Source organism: Lathamus discolor, chromosome 3 (genome assembly GCF_037157495.1).
Source record: "Lathamus discolor isolate bLatDis1 chromosome 3, bLatDis1.hap1, whole genome shotgun sequence".
NCBI classification, from domain to species: Eukaryota; Metazoa; Chordata; class Aves; order Psittaciformes; family Psittacidae; genus Lathamus; species Lathamus discolor.
This window is the reverse complement of record NC_088886.1, coordinates 51,734,232-51,761,391: the sequence shown is the minus strand read 5'-3', so window position 1 is coordinate 51,761,391 and position 27,160 is coordinate 51,734,232. Positions and strand designations below refer to the sequence as shown.

Genomic DNA, 27,160 nt, shown 5'->3' with positions numbered 1-27,160 from the left:
TCTAATATTGCCATAGCATCTGCATTTTCTCTGTGGTAATGCTTCAAAACAAAAGACTAAATCCAATTTAACAGCAAAGACAAAAAATATGAAGATTTAAAACTTTTGAATAAATTGCTAATACTGTTCTCAGGCTAATAACCCTCTCCATTCTAACACTTTGCCTAACGTGGAAAAGTTTCCAAAGGTCATGCTTGTTCTAACTGTGAATAGTGCTTGTCAATGCTTGTATTTCATAGTTCATAACATCATAGAATGGTTTGGGTTGCAAAGGACTTTAAAGCTCACCTGGTTCCAACCCCTTGCCATAGGCAGGAACGTTTTCCAGTAGACCAGGTTGCTCCAAGCCCCATCCAACCTGGCCTTGAACACTGCCAGGGATGGGGGAATTATTACTGAATTACTTCTAGAAGTAATTCTGCAAATAAAGTAGACATCTTTCCTTATAATAGTACAAGAATTATAAGACATATAAATAGACATTTTTCTTGACAGATTGTGTTCTGGAATGTTTATTGCCATAAGGGAAATGTCTCTGGGTAAGCATTTAGCACTTCTTCACACATTAGAAAGTTAGAGATTTACAGATGTACGGAACAACCCACCCCTTGGTACCTATCTAAGTTTCGTAAATAATCAAATTTAAGAAAGGATGGGTTTTAGCAACTTCCAAAGAACTGTCCCAACTTTTAATTGTATTTCAGTGGATAAGTGTGGTCAAGATTTAAAAAATCTACTTATGAACCGTATATAAATCTAGGCTGATAAAACCGAGTACTTTAGGTGTCAGACTTTAGTTATCGAACTTGGGCACATGTGACTAGTATGCTCTGTGCCACCTAGAGGCGTGCTGAGCTGTTGCACAGCTCTACTTGTTGGCAAAAAGAAATTACCACCACGGCGTTTTGTGAAATGCTGTTATGGTGGTTCTGCTTATCCTGAAAATTCAGGTGAGTTCTTTTTTACTCTTCCGTGGTTTGTTTTAGTATTTCTTAACATTCAAGTGCTGAATCTTGGAGTTTTGGAGGGGTTTGGGTTGGTTTGGGTTTTGTCTGCTGTTTTTTTAAAGATATCCTATTTCTTTCAGTATTGTTTATACATTTACTTTTTTATTTAATATATGCAAATACCTAAAATGTTTGTACCCCATCTAAATCTCTACTTGGAAGTCTCTCTTCATCCTGTTAAGAACAGGTTATAGAAAGCAAACAGAAGAAAGCCATACAAGTAAAAACGGTCGTAGCCTAAATACTTCTTAAATTTTATTATGATGTGGTAGTTGAGGGTGAGATAATGTTCTCTTCTAAACTTCTTGCTTTAGTTGAGTTTCTCTTTACCTTTTTGGTAAAGTTTTTTGTGATTCATGTCAGCTAATTATGAATAGTCATTATAAATTATTATTACCTGTATTTGAAGCTCAGCTGTTTTCGAAGAAGTGTATGGTTAACTATGATCCACAGTGAGGCTTTTTTCTTTTTACTAATACCTTTTTCCTGCTTAGAGAACCTAAAAAATGACCTTTGAAGCTTTAATGATTACATGTATTAGCCTGCAGTTTTGGAAGGGTGCCAGAGAGAATTTCATGCTGGAAGTTCTTTATGAGATGTTCTTTAAATTGTTCTGAACTTGTAAGATGCTTTCATTTCCATTATTGGAAAAGTATGCATGCAAAGAATGATGCTTATAATTTTTCATTTACAAATATTTTCTGTTAAGGAAGAAGGAACCTTGTTTGTACCAGTGTTAGGTGACGGATGTGCACAAATGTAGTAATAAATATTTTAGTCAGAGGAAGAACTTTTCAGTGGCAGTCTTTCTATTTTCAGATAAGTAAGATTTAATGATGTTTAAAAGCTTATAAAAATAACAAAATCAGATACTATCTTGGCAGGTGACTGAGCCCTGTGCTAACTAAAGAGTCATTTACCAATGCTTCCTTTAGCCTACAAATAAAAAGATTACATTTCTTCTCTGAAAGTTTATGAAATTTAACTCACTACTGTATTGTATAAGGGTTAGCTGCATCATTTTTGTTTCCTTAAAAAGCAATCTTGTTGTAACACTGGATTCCTCTGACATAGAAGCATCCTCACGGTGTCCCTCTCAGTACCTACTGGCCAGATGATTTGGGATTATAATCTTAGTTGGTTCATTTTCTTTGCATATTCACTTTTTCAGCAGCTGGACCTGTACCTCACACTATTTAACAAAGGCTTATTCTGAATAATGCTACAAGCTGATGATCTTCAGTTACTGCCAGCCAGACCTGGATTAGTACCTGCTGATTTAGAGGCAAAAAGATTTCTGCCCTTTTCTTAATTATGCACTGATCTTGTCCTTAAAGTGCAGACAAGGATTAAAGGCTTTCAGCTGCTCTCTAAGCTTTTTTTAAAACACAGTTGAGTGCATGAGTACAGGACCTGGTGCTTACTGCTCTGTGGGGGGGGGTTTCTTGTACATCAAGACCAATCTAATAGTTTAATTTCACATGTTACTTAATGCATAAAAAGTCTTATGCTAAGAGAAGTGAAACCCATACTGACATCTGCTAAACTGAGTTTAATGAAAGCTCCCTAGAAGTCTGTCATTCATCCAAGTCCTTTCAAGGAAACCTAATAGATTTTGACATTTTGGGGATGGTAGAACAAATTTATTTCTCGTTTTTTGTGATTCAGGTTTGTGAGATGAATTAACAGGATCAAAACAAGTATATTGGAAATGTTCCTACTCTAGAAATCATTTGTATTTATGATTTCTTTAGGGTTTTCCAGGAGATATTGGTGTACCTGGATTAAATGGCCCTGAAGGTCCTAAGGTAAGATTATTTGAAAACTTATTTATATTAACAATAAACAGTATAAATTTTTGAAGAAAAGCTCTGAGAGATGGACACTGGCTTTTTGAGAACCTAATCTTACTGTCAAAATACACATACTTTGCCTCAGGTGTTTATAAGTGGAAGTTAATCTGATGTTTAATGCTGTTACGAGGGTAAAATTATCCTTTGTTAGATGGAAGCATGTAATGGCAAGTTAAGTGTAGGGTCATTTGGTGGAAATGCTGTGCAGCTGGAAAGTTGCACCTATGTTTAAGTAAAATGCATGCCAAATGCAGATCTCTATAGTCTCACTTGAGTCATACAGATTTTTTTAAAACAGAGTTTGAAAGAAATAGTAACTAAAAATATGGAAAAATAGGTAAAATTCACCTACCAGATTAAATAACAATAATAATGGATAAAACTATCTACTGAAAAATGACTGTGCCAGATTAATTTGGCCTCTTCTCTTCAGTAGACTAATATTTTAGACTAATCTTGGTCAATAATTCACATATCTAAAGTTTTCAATGATCCTTTGGATAAAAGCACGTGATGGTACTTTTTGTTTAGAATGAGAAAGGTAGAGACTAGCACAAAAGTGCAGATGCGTCAGAAGTTAACACAGAGGGAGATGGTTTAGTGATATCTAAAGATGGGCTACTTGTTGAAAGACAAGCACCAATTAAATTATTCGCTCAGCAGCCTTGGGGCTGTACTTATAGGCACAAGTATGATGGAATGAAATTTGTATATGAAACAGTTCAACATCTTCAGATGATCTTAAAAACTGCACTTTGTATTAATTCACCCCACTTGTTACTTCAGGCTAATACATGCAGGGACAAAAGTAATAAATGCTAGTGTAAACTTAGCACTTTGTACCTGGCAAGAAGGACACTGCCAAATCTCTCTGAAATAAAAGCACAATAAGGCAGTTAGAAATTAAGTGAAATTCTAGAACACATGAGGCTTTATCTAAGTAGTACACACAGTTCTGGGCATTTGTGTTCCAGAAGAACTCAATCAGGTGGGACTAGATGCAGAAAAGGATACTTGAATGACTGTATTCTGAGAGACTGTTTATTTATCCTACCAAAGTGAGGAGACTTTTTGAGCTTTGTAAGCCAGAGGACAGAAATTGACGAAGCCAAAGAACTGTGAAAGAATCATAGAATAGAATCGTAGAACAGTTAGGGTTGGAAAGGACCTCAAGATCATCTAGTTCCAACCCCCCTGCCATGGACAGGGACACTTCTCACTAAACCATCCCACACAAGGCTTCATCCAACCTGGCCTTGAACACTGCCAGGGATGGAGCACTCACAACCTCCCTGGGCAACCGATTCCAGTGTCTCACCACCCTAACAGGAAAGAATTTCCTCCTTATATCCAGTCTAAACTTCCCTGTTTAAGTTTGAACCCATTACCCCTTGTCCTGTAACTACAGTCCCTGACGAAGAGTCCCTCCCCAGCATCCCTATAGGCCCCCTTCAGGTACTGGAAGGCTGCTATGAGGTCCCCACGCAGTCTTCTCTTCTCCAGGCTGAACAGCCCCAACTTCCTCAGCCTGTCTTCATAAGGGAGGTGCTCCAGTCCCCTGATCATCCTCGTGGCCCTCCTCTGGACTTGTTCCAACAGTTCCATGTCCTTTTTATGTTGAGGACACCAGAACTGCACACAATACTCCAGGTGAGCTCTCACAAGAGCAGAGTAGAGGGGCAGGATCACCTCCTTCGACCTGCTGGTCACACTCCTTTTGATGCAGCCCAGGATACGGTTGGCTTTCTGGGCTGCAAGCGCACACTGCCGGCTCATGTTCATTTTCTCATTGACCAGCGCCCCCAAGTCCTTCTCTGCAGGGCCGCTCTGAGTCTCTTCTTTGCCCAACCTGTAGCTGTGCCTGGGATTGCTCTGACCCAGGTGTAGGACCTTGCACTTGTCATGGTTGAACTTCGTAAGGTTGGCATCAGCCCACCTCACAAGCGTGTTCAAGGTCCCTCTGGATGGCATCCCTTCCCTCCAGCATATCAACCGGACCACACAGCTTGGTGTCATTGGCAAACTTGCTGAGGACGCACTCAATCCCACTGTCCATGTCAGCGATGAAGATGTTAAACAAGACCGGTCCCAACACTGATCCCTGAGGGACACCACTCGTTACCGGTCTCCAGCCGGACATCAAGTCATTGACCGCAACTCTTTGTGTGTGGCCATCCAGCCAGTTCTTTATCCACCGAGTGGTCCATCCATCAACAATATCATTAGTCCAAAGTCAAAACATGCAACATCCATAAATAGAGATGGAAATTAAAGTGTTCCCATCAACAGAGTTGTGAAATTCAGTGGCAGCCTACTCAAGAAAGCATAGGACAGGGAACAGTAAATAGTTTAAAGATAGTCTTATTTGTACCTGGAAGATTGTAACAATCCCTCCATGCCAAAGTTAGTAATTCTGGAGAACATTTCAAATAATCCAGTTGCCAAAGCCATAGCCAATCTTTTCTGTGCCTCATATCCTTCAACTGTGTCAAGAGCCTTGTCCCAAAATAGCTCATACGTGCATTTATCTGGACATCTGTAAATCGATGGGTCCGGATGGAATGCACCCACGGATGCTGAGGGAGCTGGCGGAGGTCATTGCTAGGCCACTCTCCATCATCTTTGGTAAGTCGTGGGAAACGGGCGAGGTGCCTGAGGATTGGCGGATGGCAAAGGTCACACCAGTCTATAAGAAGGGCAAGAAGGAGGACCCGGGTAATTATAGACCGGTCAGCCTTACCTCCATCCCTGGAAAGGTGATGGAACAACTTATTCTTGACTCCATCACTAGGCATATCAAGGACGAGGGGGTCATTAAGAACAGCCAACATGGTTTTATGAGGGGGAAGTCATGTATGACCAACCTTATAGCCTTCTATGAGGAAGTGACTAGGTGGAGGGATGATGGTAGAGCGGTAGATGTAGTTTTTCTTGATTTCAGTAAGGCATTTGATACTGTCTCCCACAGCATCCTCATAGATAAGCTAAGGAAGTGTGGGCTTGACGATCAAGTAGTGAGGTGGATCGAGAACTGGTTGAAAGGAAGAAGGCAGAGAGTTGTGGTCAATGGCGCAGAATCTAGCTGGAGGTCTGTGACTAGTGGAGTCCCTCAGGGGTCGGTGCTGGGACCGGTGCTGTTTAATATTTTCATCAATGACCTGGATGAGGGAACTGAGTGCACCATCAGCAAGTTTGCTGATGACACAAAACTGGGAGGAGTGGCTGACACACCAGAGGACTGTGCTGCCATTCAGCGAGACCTGGACAGGCTGGAGAGTTGGGCGGGGAGAAACTTGATGAAATTTAACAAGGGCAAGTGTAGAGTCTTGCATCTGGGGAAGAACAACCCCATGTACCAGTACAGGTTGGGGGTTGACCTGCTGGAAAGTAGCGAAGGGGAAAGGGACCTGGGGGTCCTGGTGGATAGGAGGATGACCATGAGCCAGCAATGTGCTCTTGTGGCCAAGAAGGCAAATGGCATCTTAGGGTGCATTAGAAAGGGAGTGGTTAGTAGGTCAAGAGAGGTTCTCCTCCCCCTCTACTCAGCCTTGGTGAGGCCGCATCTGGAATACTGCGTCCAGTTCTGGGCCCCTCTGTTCAAGAAGGACAGGGAACTGCTTGAAGGAGTCCAGCGCAGAGCCACAAAGATGATTAAGGGAGTGGAACATCTCCCTTATGAGGAGAGGCTGAGGGAGCTGGGTCTCTTTAGCTTGGAGAAGAGGAGACTGAGGGGTGACCTCATCAATGTTTACAAATATGTAAAGGGTAGGTGTCAGGATGATGGAGCTAGGCTTTTTTCAGTGATATCCAGTGATAGGACAAGGGGCAATGGGTGTAAACTGGAGCATAGGAAGTTCCACGTTAACATCAGGAAGAACTTCTTTACTGTAAGAGTGACAGAGCACTGGAACAGGTTGCCCAGGGGGGTTGTGGAGTCTCCTACACTGGAGATATTCAAGGCCCGCCTGGACAAGTTCCTGTGTGATGTACTGTAGGTTACCCTGCTCTTGTGGGGGAGTTGGACTAGATGATCTTTTGAGGTCCCTTCCAACCCTTGGGATTCTGTGATATTTATGAGGAAGGCTGAGAAATTATTATCTGATGTGGCAAACTGGTGAGAAGTTAAAATACATTTCTAGAGAGAGTTCAGTTCTGATTTATTGTTAAATCAGTTATTATAAATCAATTCTGATTTATTGTCTTGCTAATTTTTTTGTGTGTATGTATGTATGATATTAATAGCCTTACGTGAATGAGTTTTATCTGACCATTGCAGTTGCAGTTGCTCCTGCATTTCCGAATTACCAGGGCACTTAAAAAAATTTTTGATGCAAGACTGTGTCTAGGGTCTAGAGGAAACAGGAGAAGAGAAATACAACAGTTCTTGAACTACAGATGATATTTAATCCTCCAAGCTGATAGATGAATGATGTAGTTGAGATCTAATCCCTGCTGCCCAGTTTCTTCACTGAGATAATATAGCCCATGATATCCCAAGTGTTAAATTAGATGATTTTGATGGAATTGGATTGAAGTTTAATACATAAATTACTGATCTATTGCCTTTTTACAGATTACAGCAAAAATACTAAAAGGTAGCCTACAAAGTTTAAGACTCTGTACTGCCAAAAAGCTTAGGCATCCTGCTCTAATCAGGGAGAATTGATGGCTTACATTTGAGAAGGAAAATTAGCAAACTGGAAAAATTCTTACGCTGCTCCTCGTACCAAGGGAGAAGTGCTGCAGAACATTGGAAATGTTTGGGCTTTCAGGATTCCCAGCTGTCTTATGTTGACTGCAGTTATAAAAGATTTCCTCCAGCTTTTATTTTTGGAAGACTGTTCTCACTGTGCTGCTCTTTTCCTCATGTTTTTGTTTATGCTATCTCAGAAGCAATACCATTTTAAAAGCCAAGTAGGGTGGGTAAGCTTTATTTTTTTAGCAGCTTGCGTGGGAGAAATTCAGCCTCTTGGTGGAAAGTTCAAGCTCTGTGAGTGTGATCAGGCATCTCTAAATACCAGTAGAAGTTCTGGATTGTCAATTTTCCCTAAATTAGTGCAGTAATCAGCAAATCTGACCTCTCTAAAATAATGTTCAAAGGATTCATTGCGTAATTTGGTCTACAGCACATTACTGGGCTTGGAAACAGTGTTCGAAGGTGTTTGATCTTGATCCACCACTTATTTAAAAAAAAAAAAAAGGCACACTCACATTTAAAAGTGGAATAAAAATGTTTTTAAGAAGTTCTGAAATAATTTAGTTTGGTTCCTATGTTATTCTTGCAAATACTCATGCTGTGTAATAGAGAAAAGCGAGAGGAAAAGAGTCAGAACATGCTGACTACAACTGATTTTTCCAGTAGCGTGTGTTGTACCATGGAAGTAGTTGAGAACTTCCTTTCTCTGCTCATTTTTGTTTGGATAACATATTTAATAGAAGTGGCTATTAGGAGTTTCACCAGTTTTGGAAGGGATGGTCAGCTGGGAAGTTATATTTGTGAATTACAGGATACCCCCGTTTGCTGACTCCCCAAGCTTTTTCCAGACCCTTTGGTGCACTTCTAATGACTACCTTCATTTTTTGTTTGTTGCCTGAAACCTCAAAGGGAAGATGGAAATTTCATTTGATCTTAATATTATTTTTACAGTCTTGGACATTTTTCCAGTTAAGTGCAGTGGAATGTTTTGTGCAGTAGCAGCATTGCTAGCATTCCCAATGTGCAGTTGAATTATACTGAAAGCTGCATCCCCTCATATGCTTTGCTATTGGAATGAAACATCAGTGCTGTCAATGAAAAAGTTTTATGACTGACTACACAAGCATATTACTTACATAGTGCTACTAAAAGTTCTCCTGTCACTTTTGTGGTGGTATGTTAAGCAGCAGTCCACCCCAGTCCTTCACAGATTGATGATGGCTCTGGTGAAACTCAATACCTTGAAGTTGCCTGTTCCATATTCTGCTCCATTTTATTTGGCATGCTAAGTAAACTGTTACTGGACCAATGCCTGCACCTCTGTCTAGACTTCAGCTTCATTAGTAAGTAATTAATAAGGCTTACACTTGGGACTTTCCCACCTTTGCTTTATTCAGAGGCTAATCATATCTCTCCCAAAGGGCAGTTTCTTTGTTCTTGTTGCTTTATCTGATATTGTTGAGCCTAGCTCTCCCAGAACATTTATAATAGGTTTATACAGGTGGTGGGTTTTTCCTACACCAAGTCAAGTGCTTTTCCTAATTACTACCATTGCAATTGGGATGACCGAGATTTATGACACGCTGCTAGCTGCAAAGTCATTTTAACAAAGTTTTGAAATGCTACTGTAAGCAGTCATGAAAACTCAGATTTGGCAGAGGAAAAGGTGCTTTATCTTTGGGAATCTGATTATAATTCTTACAGAAAAGTAGAGGCTTAAAATCACAAGTAGTTTTGGACAAGCTAGTAGTGTAAATTCCCCTTGTAGTTCATTTCAATTGCATTGTTGTCATCACATGTTATGCTAAAGACTACCTAAATGAAAGATCCGTTAAGAGGTATATTGGTTCTGCTTTAATGTTAATATGATGGTGTGCTTTACATCTTCAGAAAAAATGAATTGTTCTGTTGTAAGCTTCAATATTTTCTTACCTCCTTTTCAAAACAACGAAAGAAAAAAGCTTTGGAATAGTCTATGTAGTAGAAGTTGATAAGATACTCAGTTTTCCAGTAGATACTGAAATTCTACTGCATCTTCTCCTGGCTTCCTCAGGGAAATCCTAAGAACAATTGTAAGAAGTGAGTTCTGCTTCCTGAGTTTTACATTTCTGTCCAGGTTTGTAAGAAGAGAGAAACTAGTTAGTTGATATATGTTCTCACTGTGTTTGTTTGGATGTTTAGGGGCTTCTGGGTGACCGAGGGCCTCCAGGGCCACAAGGCCCCAAAGGACTTGAGGTAAGATGGAAAATTATCTGATCGAGAGATTCTGTTTAAAAGAAGGTTGTGAGGGGTAAAGGGTTAGACAACAATGGTTAGGTGTTGGTGGTGTTGTCATGCAAAATTTTAAGTTTCTTCTGCATTTTGGCAGGTGTTGCAAAGAGATTTTAGCAGCCTTACAGGACTTTGTTATGTTAGTGGAATCTCAGACAATGTGTGTCCAGAGTCAGATGTGGTTATTTTAGTTAACCTGGGGAGATGGGGGAGGTGGTGGTGCTGGTGTTATGGAGATAGGAACTATATATCATTTTAATTACAGTATCATACATAAACTTAAATAAACAGAACCCTGTTGCTGAAGGTGGATCCTCCTCTTACAGATTTATTGAGTATTCTCAATCCATCACCATGAATTTAAAAACTCATGTCTCTTAGTCTAAAAGAAATTAACATTAGAAATAATCAGTGATTCTGGGGCTAGACTTGTAAGCAGCTTAATTATGGGCTTTCATGACAGATACTGAGTAAAACCTAACAGTGGCAAAGTGATCTGTTTAGTTAGAAGCCAGGAAGCTGCAGATTCAATTTCTTAATTCCTTGGTTTCTTATTGCTTGCAGTTGAAAAGGTTGTTTACCACTCCCTCCAAAACTTGGAGAAAATCTTCCATATTGAGAGGATTAGTGAGCCATCATATGATCACAGCCTGACAACCTGGCATGGCATTGATACAAATCCATGCTTTAATATAACAGTGTAATGACTGAACCCTGAACAGTTAACACTGCAGTTCCCCATTATGCATAACTGCTCTCTGTGCACTGTGCAGTGTAGGCACAGTGTCTTATTTCTTCCCTTATACACCTGACATGGCTTTCTGGCTCATTAATTTGTCTGAAGTTAGCTTAGTCCCTCTTAGGGTGTTTCTGTCAGATTTGAACTCATGCAAACACATATGAAGCAAATGAAAGGTAGCACAATAAATGCAAACACTTATCTGCAGATTTTATTTTTTAAAGCTAGACTTGGAGTCAAGATTATTCAAGTCCAGATTTCTTTTAGGGAGAAGTAGGACCAGCTGGACCTATTGGAGGAGTTGGCCCAAGAGTAAGTATAATTAATCTTATTAGGAAAGAATATTTTTCAGTGGAATTACTGCTTTTGAATGTAAATTTACTGTGAGAAGTGACTGTGTTAAAATGACATCTCCTGAATAAATATGCCTTTGCTCAGCATATGCTCAAAGCCAAAGGAGGAGAAATGGCTTCCCATAAAACAGATTTGAAAGGATATTACAGCCATGGTTTAAAAAAATGAATTGTTTTTAAAGAGTCAATAACAAGCTGCTTATGGTGCTCCTCTGAGACAGATGAAACTACCATGTATTTGTAGGGACTGATCCAGCAGATATATCAGAACATTTAAATTCGGGGAAAAACCAACTTGAGGCTTGGTTCACAAGGGGAACTATAAAGGACTGATGCTTTCAGAAAAGCATCATGTTTTCAGGCTGAGCTGGTAGAAAGTTGCTGAAAACAGTGAGGCTGGAATGCCACAATGCTGTTTGTGCTAACAAGTTTTGGAAGCTTAAAATTAACAACTGATTTTGTTACTTATGAAAGCATAATTGTGTCTAAGAGTGTTTTAATGTATTTGAAGTTTATTTTTAGCAAAAATCAAAGTTAAAAATGAATACCAGCTTGCACTAGGGACTACAGGAGTGTTACTAAGTTTATTGAAAGCAATATGATCTTCTGCCTTTACTTGATTGGCTTATGTATGATGATCACTGGCTTGGTCTTCAGTTGGGATGACTTTCCATTTCTTGCAGGAACTTGCAGGTCTTTCCTGTTGTTTCCAGTTCTGGAGTGGATATATTCCTATGTAATTTTCCCTGTTCATCAGCAAGCCAAAGCAGGGAATTTGCTTTCTGTTAGAAATAATATTAAAATGTTTATTTGCCACATGGATTGAATTTTTTAAAAACAAAACCAACTCATTTTTTCAGCTAAGGAAAACATGCAAAAAATTGAGCAGAATTTCAAAATACTTTGTGGCTTGATTCAATATTCGGTTTAATCTTCCTGAGCATCTGCCAAGAGCCTCATGGAAACTCTTATTTTGGCTGCATCCTACTTTGAGTCTCCTGCTTGGGCAGGGCTTCATAGTTGGACAGTATCTCCCATGTTGTGTTGTGGTAACTGGAAAAGAAGATGCTGCAGCAGGTGACTCATGCACAGTGAGACACCTAACTTCATATTCTCTGTGTCACCAGGCATGCACAGGCCACCATCAGCTGGTGTCAAAGTGACCCAAGAAGAAAAATCTTTGTGTAACTTAGCAAACTGAAATATTTGCAATCTATTTTGTGACAGTTTAACCAAAATTATTTTGGGTTTGGTATGTCTCAATGGGAAACGTGCATATTGCTAGCATGTCTTACGGCTCCTTGGTTTCTCTTACAACAAGCTATTAAGAGTGTTTGGATCCAAGGTGGGTCCCAGGGTTGCTGTCTCCACACATTCTGATAGCTTGCTGGCTTACATCCCCCCCTGAAATGAGAGGTAGGGGAAAGTGGGAATTTTGCTTGATGGGTAGCCTTGCCTGTTTTTCCCCCCTTGTCCCAGGGCTCTCCTGGATTCTATAGCTTCTATACTTGGCTCCAGCTGTTTCACAGCTCTAGGCCAACACTGCTGCTCTGGTCTGTGCTACCATCTCTGCTTGTCCTTGCTTCTGCACTCCCACTTGTAAACACAGACTGTGTGATTACATTGGAGAGAGAGAGAGTACAAGGCATGAAGTTGTTGAATCCAGTACAGTTTAGCAGGACTAAGCCAGTAAGCTGCTGAACACATCTGTCTGTTTTACATTATGCTTGCTTGATTGCAGTTTCACATACATTGGATTTACACAGGCTTTCCATTTTCCATGAAAGGAGTTCAGAAAAGTAAATGCTATATCTGAAAGTAAATGCTATCAAAACTATGTGGTTGCTGTACTAATTAAATAGCCCTGGGAGCAGGGGACATCTCTGAGAGGAACCTGAGCAAGTAAGTGGTCTCTGGCCATGAATAGTCCCAAGGCACCCTCAGTTGTCAGCTATGCCTTGAGGTGACTGATGTCTCTAACTTGTTTTGTGTAGCCTTCAGGGGTGGGGTTCTTCATTTTCCTTGTCAATCTGCTTCACTGCTTTGCCCAGTTTATAGACACTTTTCCTAATGTCTAGCCAACTGTGACTTTCTTGCTACAACCTTGCTTCCTCTCCTACAGGACTTACTTGTAGGCATTATTAATTGGCTAGTCCTCTCTTCAGCCACTATTATCCTGACCTACTTTGGGTTTATCTAAACAGATAACGCATCTTTGTAGGTGATGCATTGTAAAGCTATGACTATTCTCATGAAACTGTTCTAGTTTTCTCTTGGACAGTAATGGAGCAGGTTTCTGGTGCTTCTGGAATTCCTTGTCTCTTTCACTGTGTAGTTTTCAGGTCAAAGCACTCAGCCCCCAGTTCAGGTTTAGGTATGCACCAAGCAGGCAGCCATAAATTTTTCCACCTCATTTTCCCCCATCCCTCCCCACCGCTGCCTTTTTTTCTAACATTTGCTTTAAAAAGCATGCATGAGACCAGAAACCCCCGGGACCCACCTGACCAATGCTGACAGCAAAATAGGTCATCCTCTACTGGAATAAAAAGTGAGTATGAACCTGCAGTCTGGTCCTCAGGTCACAGCTTGGAGAAGAATTACCATGTGTCTAAAATAACAGGAGCCAAAACTGATGATGATTCCCCACTTGGGATGTATCTCAGGTTCCACAGAGCTCAGCCTGTTTGTGTTTAGGGGAAGGATTTTGAGCTGAATCTGATTACACAATTTGATTTTTCATTCATCCCTTTCCCAACTTTCTCATCCATTTATTCCAAAGTCACATTCATATATTGCCTCACGTTAAGCCTTCTAAATAAAAAAAAAGCTGGTTTACTTTTTTTATCAGTATCTCCTTACTTCTGTCAAAATACAGTAGATGCCACATTAAAGAGTGACTGTGTTTATTCAGTTTCCTCCCAGTTAACTCACTTTCTGAAAGACTATCCAACTATTAACACTCTACCTGTCAGTGTGTAGCTCACCTCAGTCAGTGCAATTATTGGTGCACTTTATTATTTATTTTTTTTAAATCTATATTGCAGGATCAGAAAATTCATTTAAAATAATTCTATCAGAAAATGTATTTGAAGGGGGCAGGATTGTTTTAAACTAGAACATAAAGAGGAATTGTCGTGGATTGATTACTTTGAGAGATGTGTAAAACAAAGCTGGTACCTATATAGACATAAGGTGAACAGTTCTTCCTGAAGGTGGAAGAAACTTCGGTCAAAGCTGCCCTGCTTCCCTAGTGCTGTGTTTTCTGAAGGTGGTATATGTCTTCCTATGGGCTGAAGACATATGAGGAGCTTGTGGAGGGCTGTGAATAGAGTGATAGTGAGAGATATTTATATTAAAATATATGCACCTGTATCAGTGCATTGCGAGGTGAAAGGAAGCACAGGAGGTTGCTGTTTCCTGAAGAGGAAGGGCAGAACTTTCAGCTAATATTTTAGGAAGCAGACATTTCCTTTGGGATTACCCTGCCCTGGAAGAGTCATTTTCTCAGGAGTTTGCAAGCAGAAAAGCAGCCATCTCTAGTTTAACCTTCTGTCAGTGGCTTTTCCTCCATGTGTAATTTACAGTGGTATTGCAGTTCTGTTTAAATCCAAATCTAGTTGTTTCAAGTAGCTTTACTAGTTAAAGCCATTTGTTCCATTTTCTGATCAAACTTGCATCTGTTGTGTGTCCTTTGCAGCTAGTACATAGCTGGAGTCCTACAGCCAAGAAAACTTTACAAGTTGTAACTCCAGGACTGAAATTATCAAGATGGTTAACAGTGATTACTAAATTAATTTCAGTTAATTCAGTTTCAAACATTTTTACGTTACAGTCTTGCTCTCTAGAATTTCCTTGAGGTTCTTTGCAGCGAAGTGATTAAACAGCATGTAGTAAACTGCAGAAGCCATCACTTTGTTTGTTTGTTTGTTGAGGGGTTTTTTTGTCACTCGCTTTGCTAAGCCTTGTGGAAAGACATGATTTGCTTTATATGGGTCTCTCAGAGCTTCTTTTCACAGTCTTTTCTGCCTGCATTCCTGGCTGTGCTATGTTTTAACCCACTGGCAAAAGCAAAAATGTGTTTGTAAAGCAGTGATATTTGTTGGAACTTGTAGGGCAAAATGAAATCACTCAGGCAGGCAGAGAGAGAACAAGAGAGATAAAAAGGGAGTCATGTGAGAAGTCGTGGAACCTATTAAGACAATATAATTTTAAGCCATATAGAGAATTTATCAGATGCTCAGAAACTAACATAGACATTGTGCTCTGAAAGGCAAGCACAGAGCAGCCAGAACAAAGGAGCCAAATGGAAAAATCCCATTTTCTTTGAAGAAACCTGTTTGTTATCTGTTGATTTAGTTGCTCTTGTCTCAGGACAGCTGATGTGGAAAGGAAAGCTCTCATTACAGAGTCCGGCGATTGCAATTATTCAGTCTGCTGGAACGACAGTTGATAATTTCCTTTTAGCAGAAATCCATATCTTTTTGATATGGAAACATTAAAATGTTGAATTTTCTTTCTCCAGTTGTTAGGCTTCAGCAATCTCATTAGCAACTTGCTCAAGAGCCAGATCCGCTCCACTGAACCATTACTTTTGAATTAGGGTCTTTGCCTCAGAGCAGATGGGGAAAGTTTGTCTAAGCAGGGTTATGCTGTTTAGACAACCAAATGGTCAGACCAAGGTTTATGTTGTAGAGGAAATAAAGTATATCTGGAGGGAAAATTACCTCCCGAAATTGAGACATAATTAAATTATAAGCACCTAATTGAAAATTCAGGAGAGAAGCATTCTGGTTTGTATGCCTTTGTGGATATGTATGAGTGACAGCAGATGGGGGAATGTATGTTATAAAATGCTTCAAAGATGTCAGCACTTCATGGCCTCCTGCTCTGATTGGTGTTGCTATATTTCATCCAGGTAACAATATATTATTATCAGAGTATCATAGCCACAAGATACCAGCAGCAAAATGGTAGTTGAGAGAGATGATGCTTAAACTAATCAGTTTGATAAACAAAGAGGAGAGGATATTTAAGCTGATTTTGTCTGAGGAAGAACAGTTAAGACAACAGTCCCTAAAGTCTAGACATCAAATTCTGTTAGTGTGAGTCCTTATTCTGCTGGAATTAGTCAGGAGAGTATGTGACCTTGCCTTTTCTTTGTCTCCTCAATAGGTTTTTTGAAGTTAAGTTGATATGTGATTGATTCTTGGATTGTGACTATTTTTTCTTCAGTGTCAGCTGCTGTTAAGAGTTAAGACACATTCTGATTACTGTGCTAGTACTTGCTGTAATAATCAAGAGTGTGTTTTGAGGTGCAGATTTGTAAAAATACTTGCTTCAAGCATTGGTATTAAATATGGCTAAACTGTAAATTTTTGAGTGCATGTATTTTGATAAATATAGAAATTGGGATGAAATTATCTTTTAAAATGAAATATTTACATTATTTTATTCTAATCATTATTTTAGGGAAAGCCAGGACAGAAAGGTTATGTAGGTGATCCTGGACCAGAAGGTTTGAAGGTAAGTGATGTTTTTATGTAGGAAATAAAATGCGTTTGGAGTATAAGCTGTGTATAATTATACGCTGCTGCATACAATGGCATGGCAGTGAAAGGATGTGAGTACGCATGCTTCTGTGTAACATATCATACTGGTAATTAATTAATTGAATGCTTGGTGCCAGTTCCAAGGTTTTGGGAGAAGGAGGAAAGGTTTGTTAAAATTCTAAATGTCAATTTTCCTAGTATTTCTTAATAAAGTTCAAGTTAACAATAGTGTGCACAGGTAACATTTCACAGAACTGTAGAATAGTTAGGGTTGGAAAGGACCTGAAGATCATCAAGTTCCAACCCCCCTGCCATGGGCAGGGACATCTCACACTAAACCATGTCACCCAAGGCTCTGTCCAACCTGGCCTTGAACACCCCCAGGGGTGGAGCATTCAAAACTTCCCTGGGCAATCCATTCCAGTGCCTCACCACCCTAACAGGAAAGAACTTCCTCCTTATATCCAATCTAAACTTCCCCTGTTTAAGTTTTAACTCATTGCCCCTTGTCCATCTACTTTTTTTACTGTTAAAAAACATTTGCTTTTGAAGCAGCTGTAAAACAATAAATGAAATTTGCTGAAAACAAAATCATTTATTTCCATTGTTTCCTGACTCAAGGTATTAAGTGAGCCCTTAATACATAGTTTTCATTTTTGTGGGAAAGTCCTAAATATGTTGGGGCATCTTTTTACAAAATCAAAATTAGCCACTGATAAATTTTTGCTGGTTGCTTAGTTTTGGGTTTTAAAGTTTTAACTGGCAGATGTAATCTAGAAAATAAAAGAGGCTCTTAGGAAAATAGAGGACTTCAATATACACATATGAAAGAAATTACATTTTTAATGAACTACATCATCTGTTTTCTACATTTAACAGGGAGAACAAGGAGACCAAGGAAAACTTGGGAAAACTGGTGAAGAAGTAAGCTTAAATTCCCTTTCTGGTTTTATTTTTGTTTATTTTGTTTATTTGAGAGTGAATGAGTAATTTTTTGCAGTAACCTTCTGATGAAGTTTGCTTTCCTTTGAAGCTGTAGGATGTTGGCTATATCTTTTGTGGTCTTTCAGAATTGTACTATTTAAAGAAAATCCCCATTATTTTCCAGAGTCAATTCTGCCTTTTTCCTAATAGGTTGCATGAATGTTATAGGTAGTTGCAGGGATCTTCCAAAGCACGTTCAAGTAAGTGAGTGAGTGATCCTTTTCCAGTTAAATCGTTTGAGAGGCTGCATTTAGCCTGAGATGTATTTTGCAGACTTGTTCTGTCTCCCGTTCATAAAATCACAGTACTGAATGTGACCTCCATCCTGTGCTGCCTAGGCAGGATCAGTTCTTCTTGTATCACTCTTGACAAATATTTGGATAATCAGTTACTAAAAAGCTCCAAGAACAAAGGCCCCATGACCTGTAGGCAGCCTAGAGCTTCCCCATCCTTATTTTTAAAACGTTCTTCTAATTGTATAATCAGACTTTCTTCTGCAAACAGCATTTTACAAATGATGTTTGTTATTATGTGCCTCAAATTGGGCCTTTTCCAATTCACTTAGCATTTCCTGTTTTCTAGATGTCACATTCTTGCTCTCCTGTAGACTGTTTCTAATTCACCTAAACATCTATGACCCCAGCTTACTGCCCAAACCACTCAGACTGCTGAGAGAAAGAGAAAATGGCTTCTTACAAGCCATATTACTGCATACGCATGCCCATTTTTGTAACAGCGTGTTGTTACGCAGCTTGTTATCCAGAGTCTCCAGTCCTTTTTAAAAGTTATCTTTCCCAGTTCTTCTACTGTAGGCACTTTTGTAGTTGATAATTATCACTTAAATATATTGGTTTGCAGTTGTCTCTGCTTAATTTCATCCCCTGCCCTTTTTTTTTAACTTGTGCCTGGGAATTATGAGCAGGTGTGTGCTTATTGACCCATGCTTGAGTTACCCAGGTGTTGCATAGAAGATGATGAAATTGGTCTTGTTTCTTAAGGTATGCCAAGGAGAGATACCATACACTGTTTTGGGCTCAGTTCTGTACTAACACAAACACTGTTCAGCTTTTTGCATTGTTGAAAAATACCAAGCAGATATACTCCGGGCAGCATATTAAATGGTTGGTTACTGCTAAAATTGTCTGAACTGCTTGTAAGTCAAGACCAGCTCCTCTGTGCATTTTGAAGGCTGTGCTCCAGGGAAGAGTACTGAGAACCTGGACTCGCAGTCAGTTAAAAGTGTCTGCTTAGACAGGAACCAGTAATGCTGTGTAACACCATATGGTCAGCCAGCATATCTCTAAACCTAGTGAGTATAGCTAGCAGCAGCTTGATGCTTAGCTTTGTTCAGCAGTTTATACATAGCAAAACTCATTTTGTTAGGTTGTAGTCAGAGCTGTAAGACAGTAGCTTCCTTATGATACAATTTGGAAAATCTGGGATTTTTTATATTGCTGAATAGGGCAAACCTGGGTGAGTACTGGAGAATGAAGATGTAGATGTAGAGCAGAACAGATGGGACATTGTAAAACTATGTTGCTTTTATGGAAAAATGAAGAAATTACTCCGTATTGGGACAAAGTAATATAATCTCCTGTTGAAGCTCTTATTACATGTGGATTGTTTTTCAGCCTGTATTGTGCTAGGGAAAATTTATAGCATTTACTCTGTTGCAAGTGCCACATGCACCAAAATCCTCAACAAAAGACAAAGCTAAGCTAAGTTGTAAGTCACTTCATTAATAATAGTGCATAAGCAGTCACAGAAGCTGGTTATTTATCCTTAAATTTCTGATTTTGTTATGGGCTATTTTAGTTCCTCGGTGAACTCTAATTCAGTGCACACATTTTCCACAACTCAGGTATTTTATATGAACATAATATGATTCACTGCTAAATGAGCTCCATTCTAATTCAATTCACTAGCTCGTATATATAATCAATGATTATATGTTGCAGTGATGATTAAGAAAATAATCATACTACCTACCTAACTGAATCAGGGACAGGCTGCAGGAATAAAATACCAAAAATAGTCTTTGTGCTGAAAGAGGGGATGTTGCAGCCCTGTTAGTGTCATAAAGAAAGATAATTATGGCCCACTTCCCACACTTGCAGTTTGGAGAATTTGTGTGATAAAGGATGACATGAGATACCTGAGAGCTTAAGTGGTTTCTAAGCTATTGATATTTATTTTTACTTGTGAATTGTAAAATGTCTTCTGCTCTATGTACATATTATAATCAAATAGTTTCATAGGCCCTTGATCCTATTGTATTACCTTTGTGTTATCTGGCAGCAGAGAACTAATACCCACTGTATGGTCTTTAGGGGGGATAGTATCTATCATTTTCTGGTTAAGGCCAATGGTAAACCATCAAGAACAAGAGACAGCCTTTCAAACACACTCAGCAAAACTCACAGAAGACCTTTCAAAATTCTTTCCCTTCACTTTATTCACCACTGTAATCTGTAAAGTTAAGCTTTTCCTAAGTTAGTTGAAAAGTACTAGCAGGAAGAGGATTGCTTTTCTCATGTGCAGAAAGTGGTTTTCCAGATGTGAGTCCTGACGCAAAATCATATGTACACTTTGGATGCAGTTTTTAATTCCAGATTCTCACCAGCTTCTGTTCGTGACAAGTAATTTTTCTTTTCTTTGGTGTGCAGAGAGAATACGCGTTTCTTAATTCACAGATAACTCCATTCCTGCTATTCAGTGTTGGCTCTGGTGACATACATGGTGACTTCAGAACATCCCTGGAATCAAACACGCCACACACACACACAAATAGTACTAACCAATGTGCAATTACTGTAATCAATAGTAAAGGTAAAGAAAAAAAGAAATTACTGAAATGTTGGTAGGAAGTCCAGTGTCTAAGAAAATTCTGTGTATGGCTTCTTCCTGCTGCACACACCCCACTCCCTTCTGGCTTATCTGTTGTTTTTGGGGTTTTTTTTTAGCAATGGGGAATCCATCTCAGTATTGCAGTTCTCCAAAAGAAAACTCATTTTTTATATTCTTACTTTTCTTGCTATCATCCATCTTCTGTCTTTGACTAATATATCTGTCACTGCTGCATGAGATACCAGAATAGTTATTGCTTTTCTGTAGCAGCTTTTCCAGGTCAAGTACTGCTCAATATGTGCTTAGAAAAATACAGATGGCAACTGTGCACAAGCAGGGAAATTTCAGCAGCAGAAGGTTGGGCCATAGTGCTTGGTTATTCAGTGTAGTTAGATGGGATATGGACTGAAATGCATATTTGACAATGGGCTAGAAGCTGTATTGTCAGACATTTCTTAGGTCACATGAAACTGCTGACTCAGCACATTTCTGCCAGAATATTTCTGGATGCTTGTCCAGTGTGGAAACTGAGTGGAGTAACTTTATAAACTGCTCACTGTGCTCATAAGCTTTAAATGACACCCATCTTAATACTAGATCAGGAAAGTGCCTAAGATCAAACTTTAGACACTATTACTTAATCAAGTCCTACAACAAAAACTGTTTCTCTGTCTGCAGCATGCACCCTCTTTAAAGAAGAAGGTGGGTAGGTCTAGGTAGTGCTACTTGGCTAAGCAGAGCCAAAAGCTACAGTAAGACTCAGCAGCTGTCCTTTGCTGCAAGATACTACATTAACTGCAGGACCATCAGGTCCAGTTGTAGCACAATGGGTTAAGATAGTGAATAGTAGAGGACATCAGGCAGAGCAAATTTACAGTGCTGATGAGACAGAATCCTTTGGGAGTCATGCCAAAAGAAACAACCACCTCAGCTACTTATAAAATTGCCCTTATATTTGGAGGAGGAAAATCTGGCTTTCTTGATGTGTGTAGTTGGATTTTGTATGCTTAGATCAGATGTTATCCAGTGGTGGATAGCAAATACCTGAAACCGGCTTCAGGCATCTCGTAAAAATGACCTGTGTTCAATTGCGAGGGATGATTTAAGAAAATGATTTATTGTTCAAATGTTATGGCACAAAATTGAACTGATCTGAACATTAAATAATTACTTGTCAAGACTGTGATATTGTTTGGTAATGCTAGTGTTTACCCACACTGGGCCATGCTGGATAACCAAGTGCAAGTTAATTCCAATTTCTCTTTGCCAGCTCCATTACAGAAATTCAGACCTTGGCCCATACACTTGTGAATTAGAAATCACTGACATTTATACATATGATAACACAGAGTATGAGTATAGAACTATCATCTGCAGCATGTACAGCTGGTGTCAAAAGGACAAAATGAAATAAACAGAGCTCATGAGCCCAAATCCTGGAGAAATTATCTTCAAAGACCTGGAAAATGTCCTTCAGAGTTAAAAAACAGCCAGATTAGGCACCAGAGATGCTTAATTCATGGAGAATGGAAACTGCAATAACTTTTGCTTAAAGAAAAAACCAAAGGGGCTTTGACTGATGTTTGCACGATGCTCACTTGAAGGCGTTCTTTGAAGTCTTGGCTTTGGGGATATGCAAACGAGAACTGTAAGCCATAGGCCAAAAGAGAAGTCAATTGAGGAAAACGTGGGTTTTTTTAAAAAGACTGATGAATGCATGGGGTATTGCCAGGGGTGTCAGAAGAGGGAACTAGTTCCATTGCCTTCAGAAAGCAATTGGATACAGGTTAAGGTAAGTTCTGTGAAGGTTTTACAGTGAATGATAATAATGATACTTCTGTGTCTGTGTTGTGCTTCTTAGTTTTACCCTTGATGATCTGATACACTGCCATTGCTGCTAGGTTTTCTTCTCAAGAATAGTAGGGAAATAGGTTACAATAGCCATAGGTTAGCCTTTTTTAAACTGATGCTCATTTTCTTGAAGGACTTGATAGTGCTTCTGAGCATAGCACTGTCAAACAGAATTACCCTTCTTTACACCAGTGTATCTGAAGTAGAATTTAACCAATTTATTTATTTCCTACAGCTGCTGTAGGTTAAGAAATGGTGTCAGTACATTTTGCCTTTCAAATATTCAGGTAGTGGAAGTTCCTAGTCCTTTAAAAAATTGAGTGAAGCATCATCTGTGAGGTAGAAATATGGTGCTTGCCTGTTTTCATTCACCTGCTCCACTGGCAGTAGCAAAACAGAGATTTTCACTCGGATTATCACCTCTGGTTGATTGCCAAATAACTTTCTCAACAGATGGAGAAAAACCCCAGCAAAACACCTGGACAGATCTCAGTGTCAAAAAGAAGAAAATAACATCTGCTTTTCAAATATTATGTTGCCCATCATAATCCTGGGTGATCTCGTGGTCACTTCATAACATTTTTAGTACTGTGGTTATGAGGTAGGAAATGGTTTCTAAGGTTTAGGGGTGGAGCCACCAGCCTGAATAAGAAAAAAGGCCCACACAAACCCATTGCTTTGTGGCACACAGTGGCCTTCACAGGTGCCAGGCAGGAGCTCCTCAGATGACAAGTTCAAACATGGCACCGTTTTCAAGTCTGTTCATGTTGGTTAGTTGTATTGAGCTTTCCCAGTGGTCTGAAGACACTGGGAAATACTTCAGGTAACTCTCACCTCTAAGTGCAGGGCATTAACAGGTACTCTATTCAGTTCATACCTGATACTGTTACAGCAGTAAGGAAATGTTCTATACAAAGGCTCTGTTGAAAGTCTTTGGTTCAGTAATGTACTAGTTTTGATCAGATTGAAGAAAGTCACATGAAAGCACTGATCTGATACAAATTCACCGAGAAATCTAAGACATACCTGCTCTGGAGCAAACACTATCAACTTAACATGACACCTCCTTTCTCACAGGTCAGCTACCTTTTATTCTTCTGCAGAGGCTGTGAAGCCCAAATAGCAGCCAATATAAACCCTGCCTCATGCTATCTTCCTAATTTTGGTCTAGGCCTGATCTGGGTCACATCTGTTAGGGGCATACCTGAACAGATCCAGTATTAATGCCTGTGATAGCAGGTTCTAAATAGGTTGATTTTAAAAATATTTATTACTACCATTATGTCCAGCTAGCAAAACAGAGCTTGGGTTAATAGTTACTTCTCAGAATTTCGTTTTTATAATACTGTGAGTTGTAGAAGTAATTTTCTATCTATAATCTGGGTATGAAATAGTAGAATCTGATTGTTAGAGCATCCACTTTTCTTTCTCCTCCTGTACATCACCCTTGATTGTCTTTCAAACATAGATTGTTGAATTTTCAGGGATCCTCAAGTAGATTATGATCTATTAAAATCAAACCTAAATGTTGGCTCACTTTGGTTGGTTTTTTTACATATTGTACCAATAAAGTCCTTTAGGAAATATGAAGCTGATGGGCTCCTAAAGCAATGTTTAAGTGGGAGTTTTAATGAGCAGGCAGAGATTATGATATTGCTTAATGCTGGTTCTGGCTGAAGTGATTCAGCATAGATTCAGGATAAATTTTAATGAAAATTAATCAGAAATACCAAAAAAGTTCATAGGAAAATGTTAATGAGTCAAGATAATATATTAAATTTACTTATGTCACCTTATTAAAATAATGTTACCTTATTTAAATAATGTTGAATAAAAATGTTTGGAAATACAGAACTCTAAATAGCGTTGGGCTAGAAAATTTTCAATTGCCACGGAAGAATGTGTTAGCATATAATCTCACAGGTAACTGCTTTCACAGGAATGTTTGGAACCAGTTGAATAGTTATTTCTCACTACCAAGCTTTTCAGTGGGTTACTCCATACTTGGGTTTGCATTAAGTGTACAGCATGTTTTCAATTCTTCAACTACAGTCCAGTTTCTAACACAGAGCATATGCCCTGGAAAGATTATTTGTCTTTCTCAAGCATGTGCTACTTGTGAGATCTGGTCTCTGATTAATTTTCCACAAAAATGCTCCTGTCAGGAAGGTTTCTAAAATGCTGTTATTGTCATGGAGAGTTCTACACAAATTCTAGTAAAAGAAAGTTTATTGCTATTTTTTTCAATAAGGTGATTTTTTTTTTGTTTTTTTTTTTTTTAACCATTTCTAGTTTTTTTTTTTTTTAACTCCTCTCTTCTGAGGAACAGCCAGTGTCTAGGAAACTATCTAATAGCCAGCTTTTGTCCTCACTCTTGAAGGCATTGTAGGCTAGTCATAATGTACTGGGTAATACAACAGCACATTCACAGTCACTGCTTCCTAGTCATTTTTTCTTTTTCAGACCAGAGAAACTGAGTCAGAAAGACAATACTTTTGAATTGAAAAGGGGACTTGATCAGAGGCTGTATAGTAGAATGGTTCAGAGTAGGTCTGAGTTACATCTTGGCTCTGGTTATGTCTTCTTTCCTTTCTGGAATAAGAGAATCTAAGTGATTAGTCTGCAGACTCTTGAAACTGTACCTCCACACACTTTATCTTGATGAGCAAGAGTACAGGGTAATTCTTTGTCTCACACGTTTCTGCCTGGAACCAGGGTCTGCTGTTGGCCATGACTGGTAGCAGTGGTAGCTTTCAGTCTCGGAGTTCATCATGAACATCCCTCATTCCTGCCAGTTACATCTGGGCATCGTCCTAGTGCTAGTGTTGCCAGGATGAATCTTTGCTGCCAAGCCAAGAGACATCTCAGTTCTGACATAAAGTATACAAGTTCTCACACATAATACACTAGTCCAGTAGACACAGAAATGCCTGTTTATCTCTTTACTCCCTTCCAGAAAGTAGTTTGTGCCAGTATTGTGAGCCTTGAAGGCATCTGTATCAATGCTCATCACAATATATTTAAATTGTGAGATTTCCAGAGTAGCTTGCAATCCAGGAAAATAAGAAGCAATCATAAAAGGTCAGTTACTTTGTACATGTTATGTTAAAGTACTTGAGGGTGAATTGTATTGAAATTATACAGGTAAAAGCTACAAAATTTTAAGTTATCTCCCTTCCCCGAAAGGAAGAGATCTCAGATTGAAATGTCTTTCTGGTATGAAATTATTTTGATTGAAGAAATTATTACTAGGCTCTACAAAGTAATGTGAGCAGTCTAGTGAGCTCAGAAGTTATGCTTTTTAGAAAAAAAGACTTACTTGCTAGTGTAGTGCTTCTAAATCTAGGACATTCCTATGCATGTAGGGGTAGCAATGCCACTGTGTGAATTGCCATTTTATTCGTGCTTTTTTGAATTATGTCTCTACTAGGTGCTTCCACACACATTTCTGCCATCTTTCATGGGCAGTCATGCAATGTACTCTGGGCACCTATGGCTTTTATTTTCCAAGATCACTGCCTCATACATTTCTCAGCTGAACTATATTTTTTCTTTTTCTTTTAGTTTCATAATAAAGAGGATATTGCAAGCACTGGGAATAAGCTTTTTAACAGTACTTCCTCTCATGTTTCTCATCCCATATGGTGGTACTTGTTCTATCCAGTGGAAATTTGTAGGAGAGCCTCAGGAGAGAGTTGTTTCATTTTTGAGGGACTGACAGGCTCTGATCCCCCACTTCAAAGGCATTTAGGGCTACAGCTTTTAAAGGGAAAATTCTGACAACACCTGATCCAATGTAATTTTTGTTTTGACTGGCTTTTACTTTGTTCCACTTAATTTATTCCCCTTGAAAATTGTGGTCAAACCGAAGCACTAGTAGAGCAATTATCACCTTTAATTGTATGTTTGTAAAGCTTCTAGTGCTGCAAGACTGGGCTTGGTGGCAGAACTTAGGTGGTAACACAGTATGATGGTAATTTCTTTTCTAAGAGTAGACATTTAAGTTAGTGTGTTTAGATGCAGTGATTCTCCTGGATGGATAAGACAGGTTAGCAGTCCTCCCTTCCCCACAAAAATAGACCAGTGGTTCTCTGGGATGAAGAAATGTGCCGTGCTGCCCTGCCCAGTTCCTGGGGATCTGTCAACCATGAACAGTACAGACATCACGCTAATAAGTCTTCTTGCTTTTTGTACAGGGATCAGCTGGCTTACCTGGAGAAACCGGGCCATCTGGAAGCCTTGGTGAAAAGGTACAGTAATGTATTTGACTACTCAGCAGCAAATATCAGTTTTGAAAACCACTGGGGTGATAAAATATTGGTGAGAGATTGTTTACTGATCACTGACAAAGCTAATATTCCTGTAGCTATTTCAGAGTACAGGGATGTAATAAATGGTAACCCAAATGCTGTTATTTGAGGTATGCATCTGGTATTTTTGATTTTACTTTGTAATTAATTTAGAGCTGATAGAGTGGATATCTTGTTCATATTATGTCGCTTACTTTACTATCCGCTGCTATTGAATCACGGAAATTGACAGATTTGAGAAACAAAATATGCTTGTTTTATACAGTAGTCACTGGTTTTGCACTGCTACATAATGATGACAAAAGTAGAAAGGTAAAATTTGGCTGTATGCCATAACTGAGTAAAGAAGACAGTATTGTTAGTTTTGTCTGCTATGCAGTAATAGTTGTGTTTAGGAAGGCAAAAGTTTGGCAGACCTAATGTGACTAGAACAGTATAAATAGTTTAAGCATATTTGAGATGGTTTTATTTAGGTGAAGTATTTTAAAACTGAAAAACAGGAAACTATTACTGAACTGTGTGTCAGCTTCAATTACAGTAAACCCATAATTGTTTGTCAGAATGATCCAGCACCATTTGTATTTCTTCCCTGCAGGGCTGAATTATTTTACCTAGACTGTTAGCTGCTATTTGGATATTTTATTGAAGAATTCTTAATAATGTATTAGAACTTCCATTAAAATCTTAATTGTGGTTTATA

At 39.0% G+C, this 27,160-nt stretch overlaps 1 protein-coding gene across 9 annotated transcripts in view; it reads left to right on the top strand.

Annotated features, from left to right (window-relative positions):
• Nucleotides 1-27,160, top strand: part of COL24A1 (collagen type XXIV alpha 1 chain) — a 140,587-nt gene that overhangs the window by 64,839 nt on the left and 48,588 nt on the right. For all 9 annotated transcript variants that reach the window (XM_065675219.1, XM_065675220.1, XM_065675221.1 and 6 more), the window contains 6 exons: nt 2,762-2,815; nt 9,738-9,791; nt 10,834-10,878; nt 16,389-16,442; nt 17,348-17,392; nt 26,347-26,400. In XM_065675219.1, coding sequence (XP_065531291.1) covers nt 2,762-2,815; nt 9,738-9,791; nt 10,834-10,878; nt 16,389-16,442; nt 17,348-17,392; nt 26,347-26,400 — 306 coding nt within the window. The remainder of the gene's footprint in view (nt 1-2,761; nt 2,816-9,737; nt 9,792-10,833; nt 10,879-16,388; nt 16,443-17,347; nt 17,393-26,346; nt 26,401-27,160) is intronic.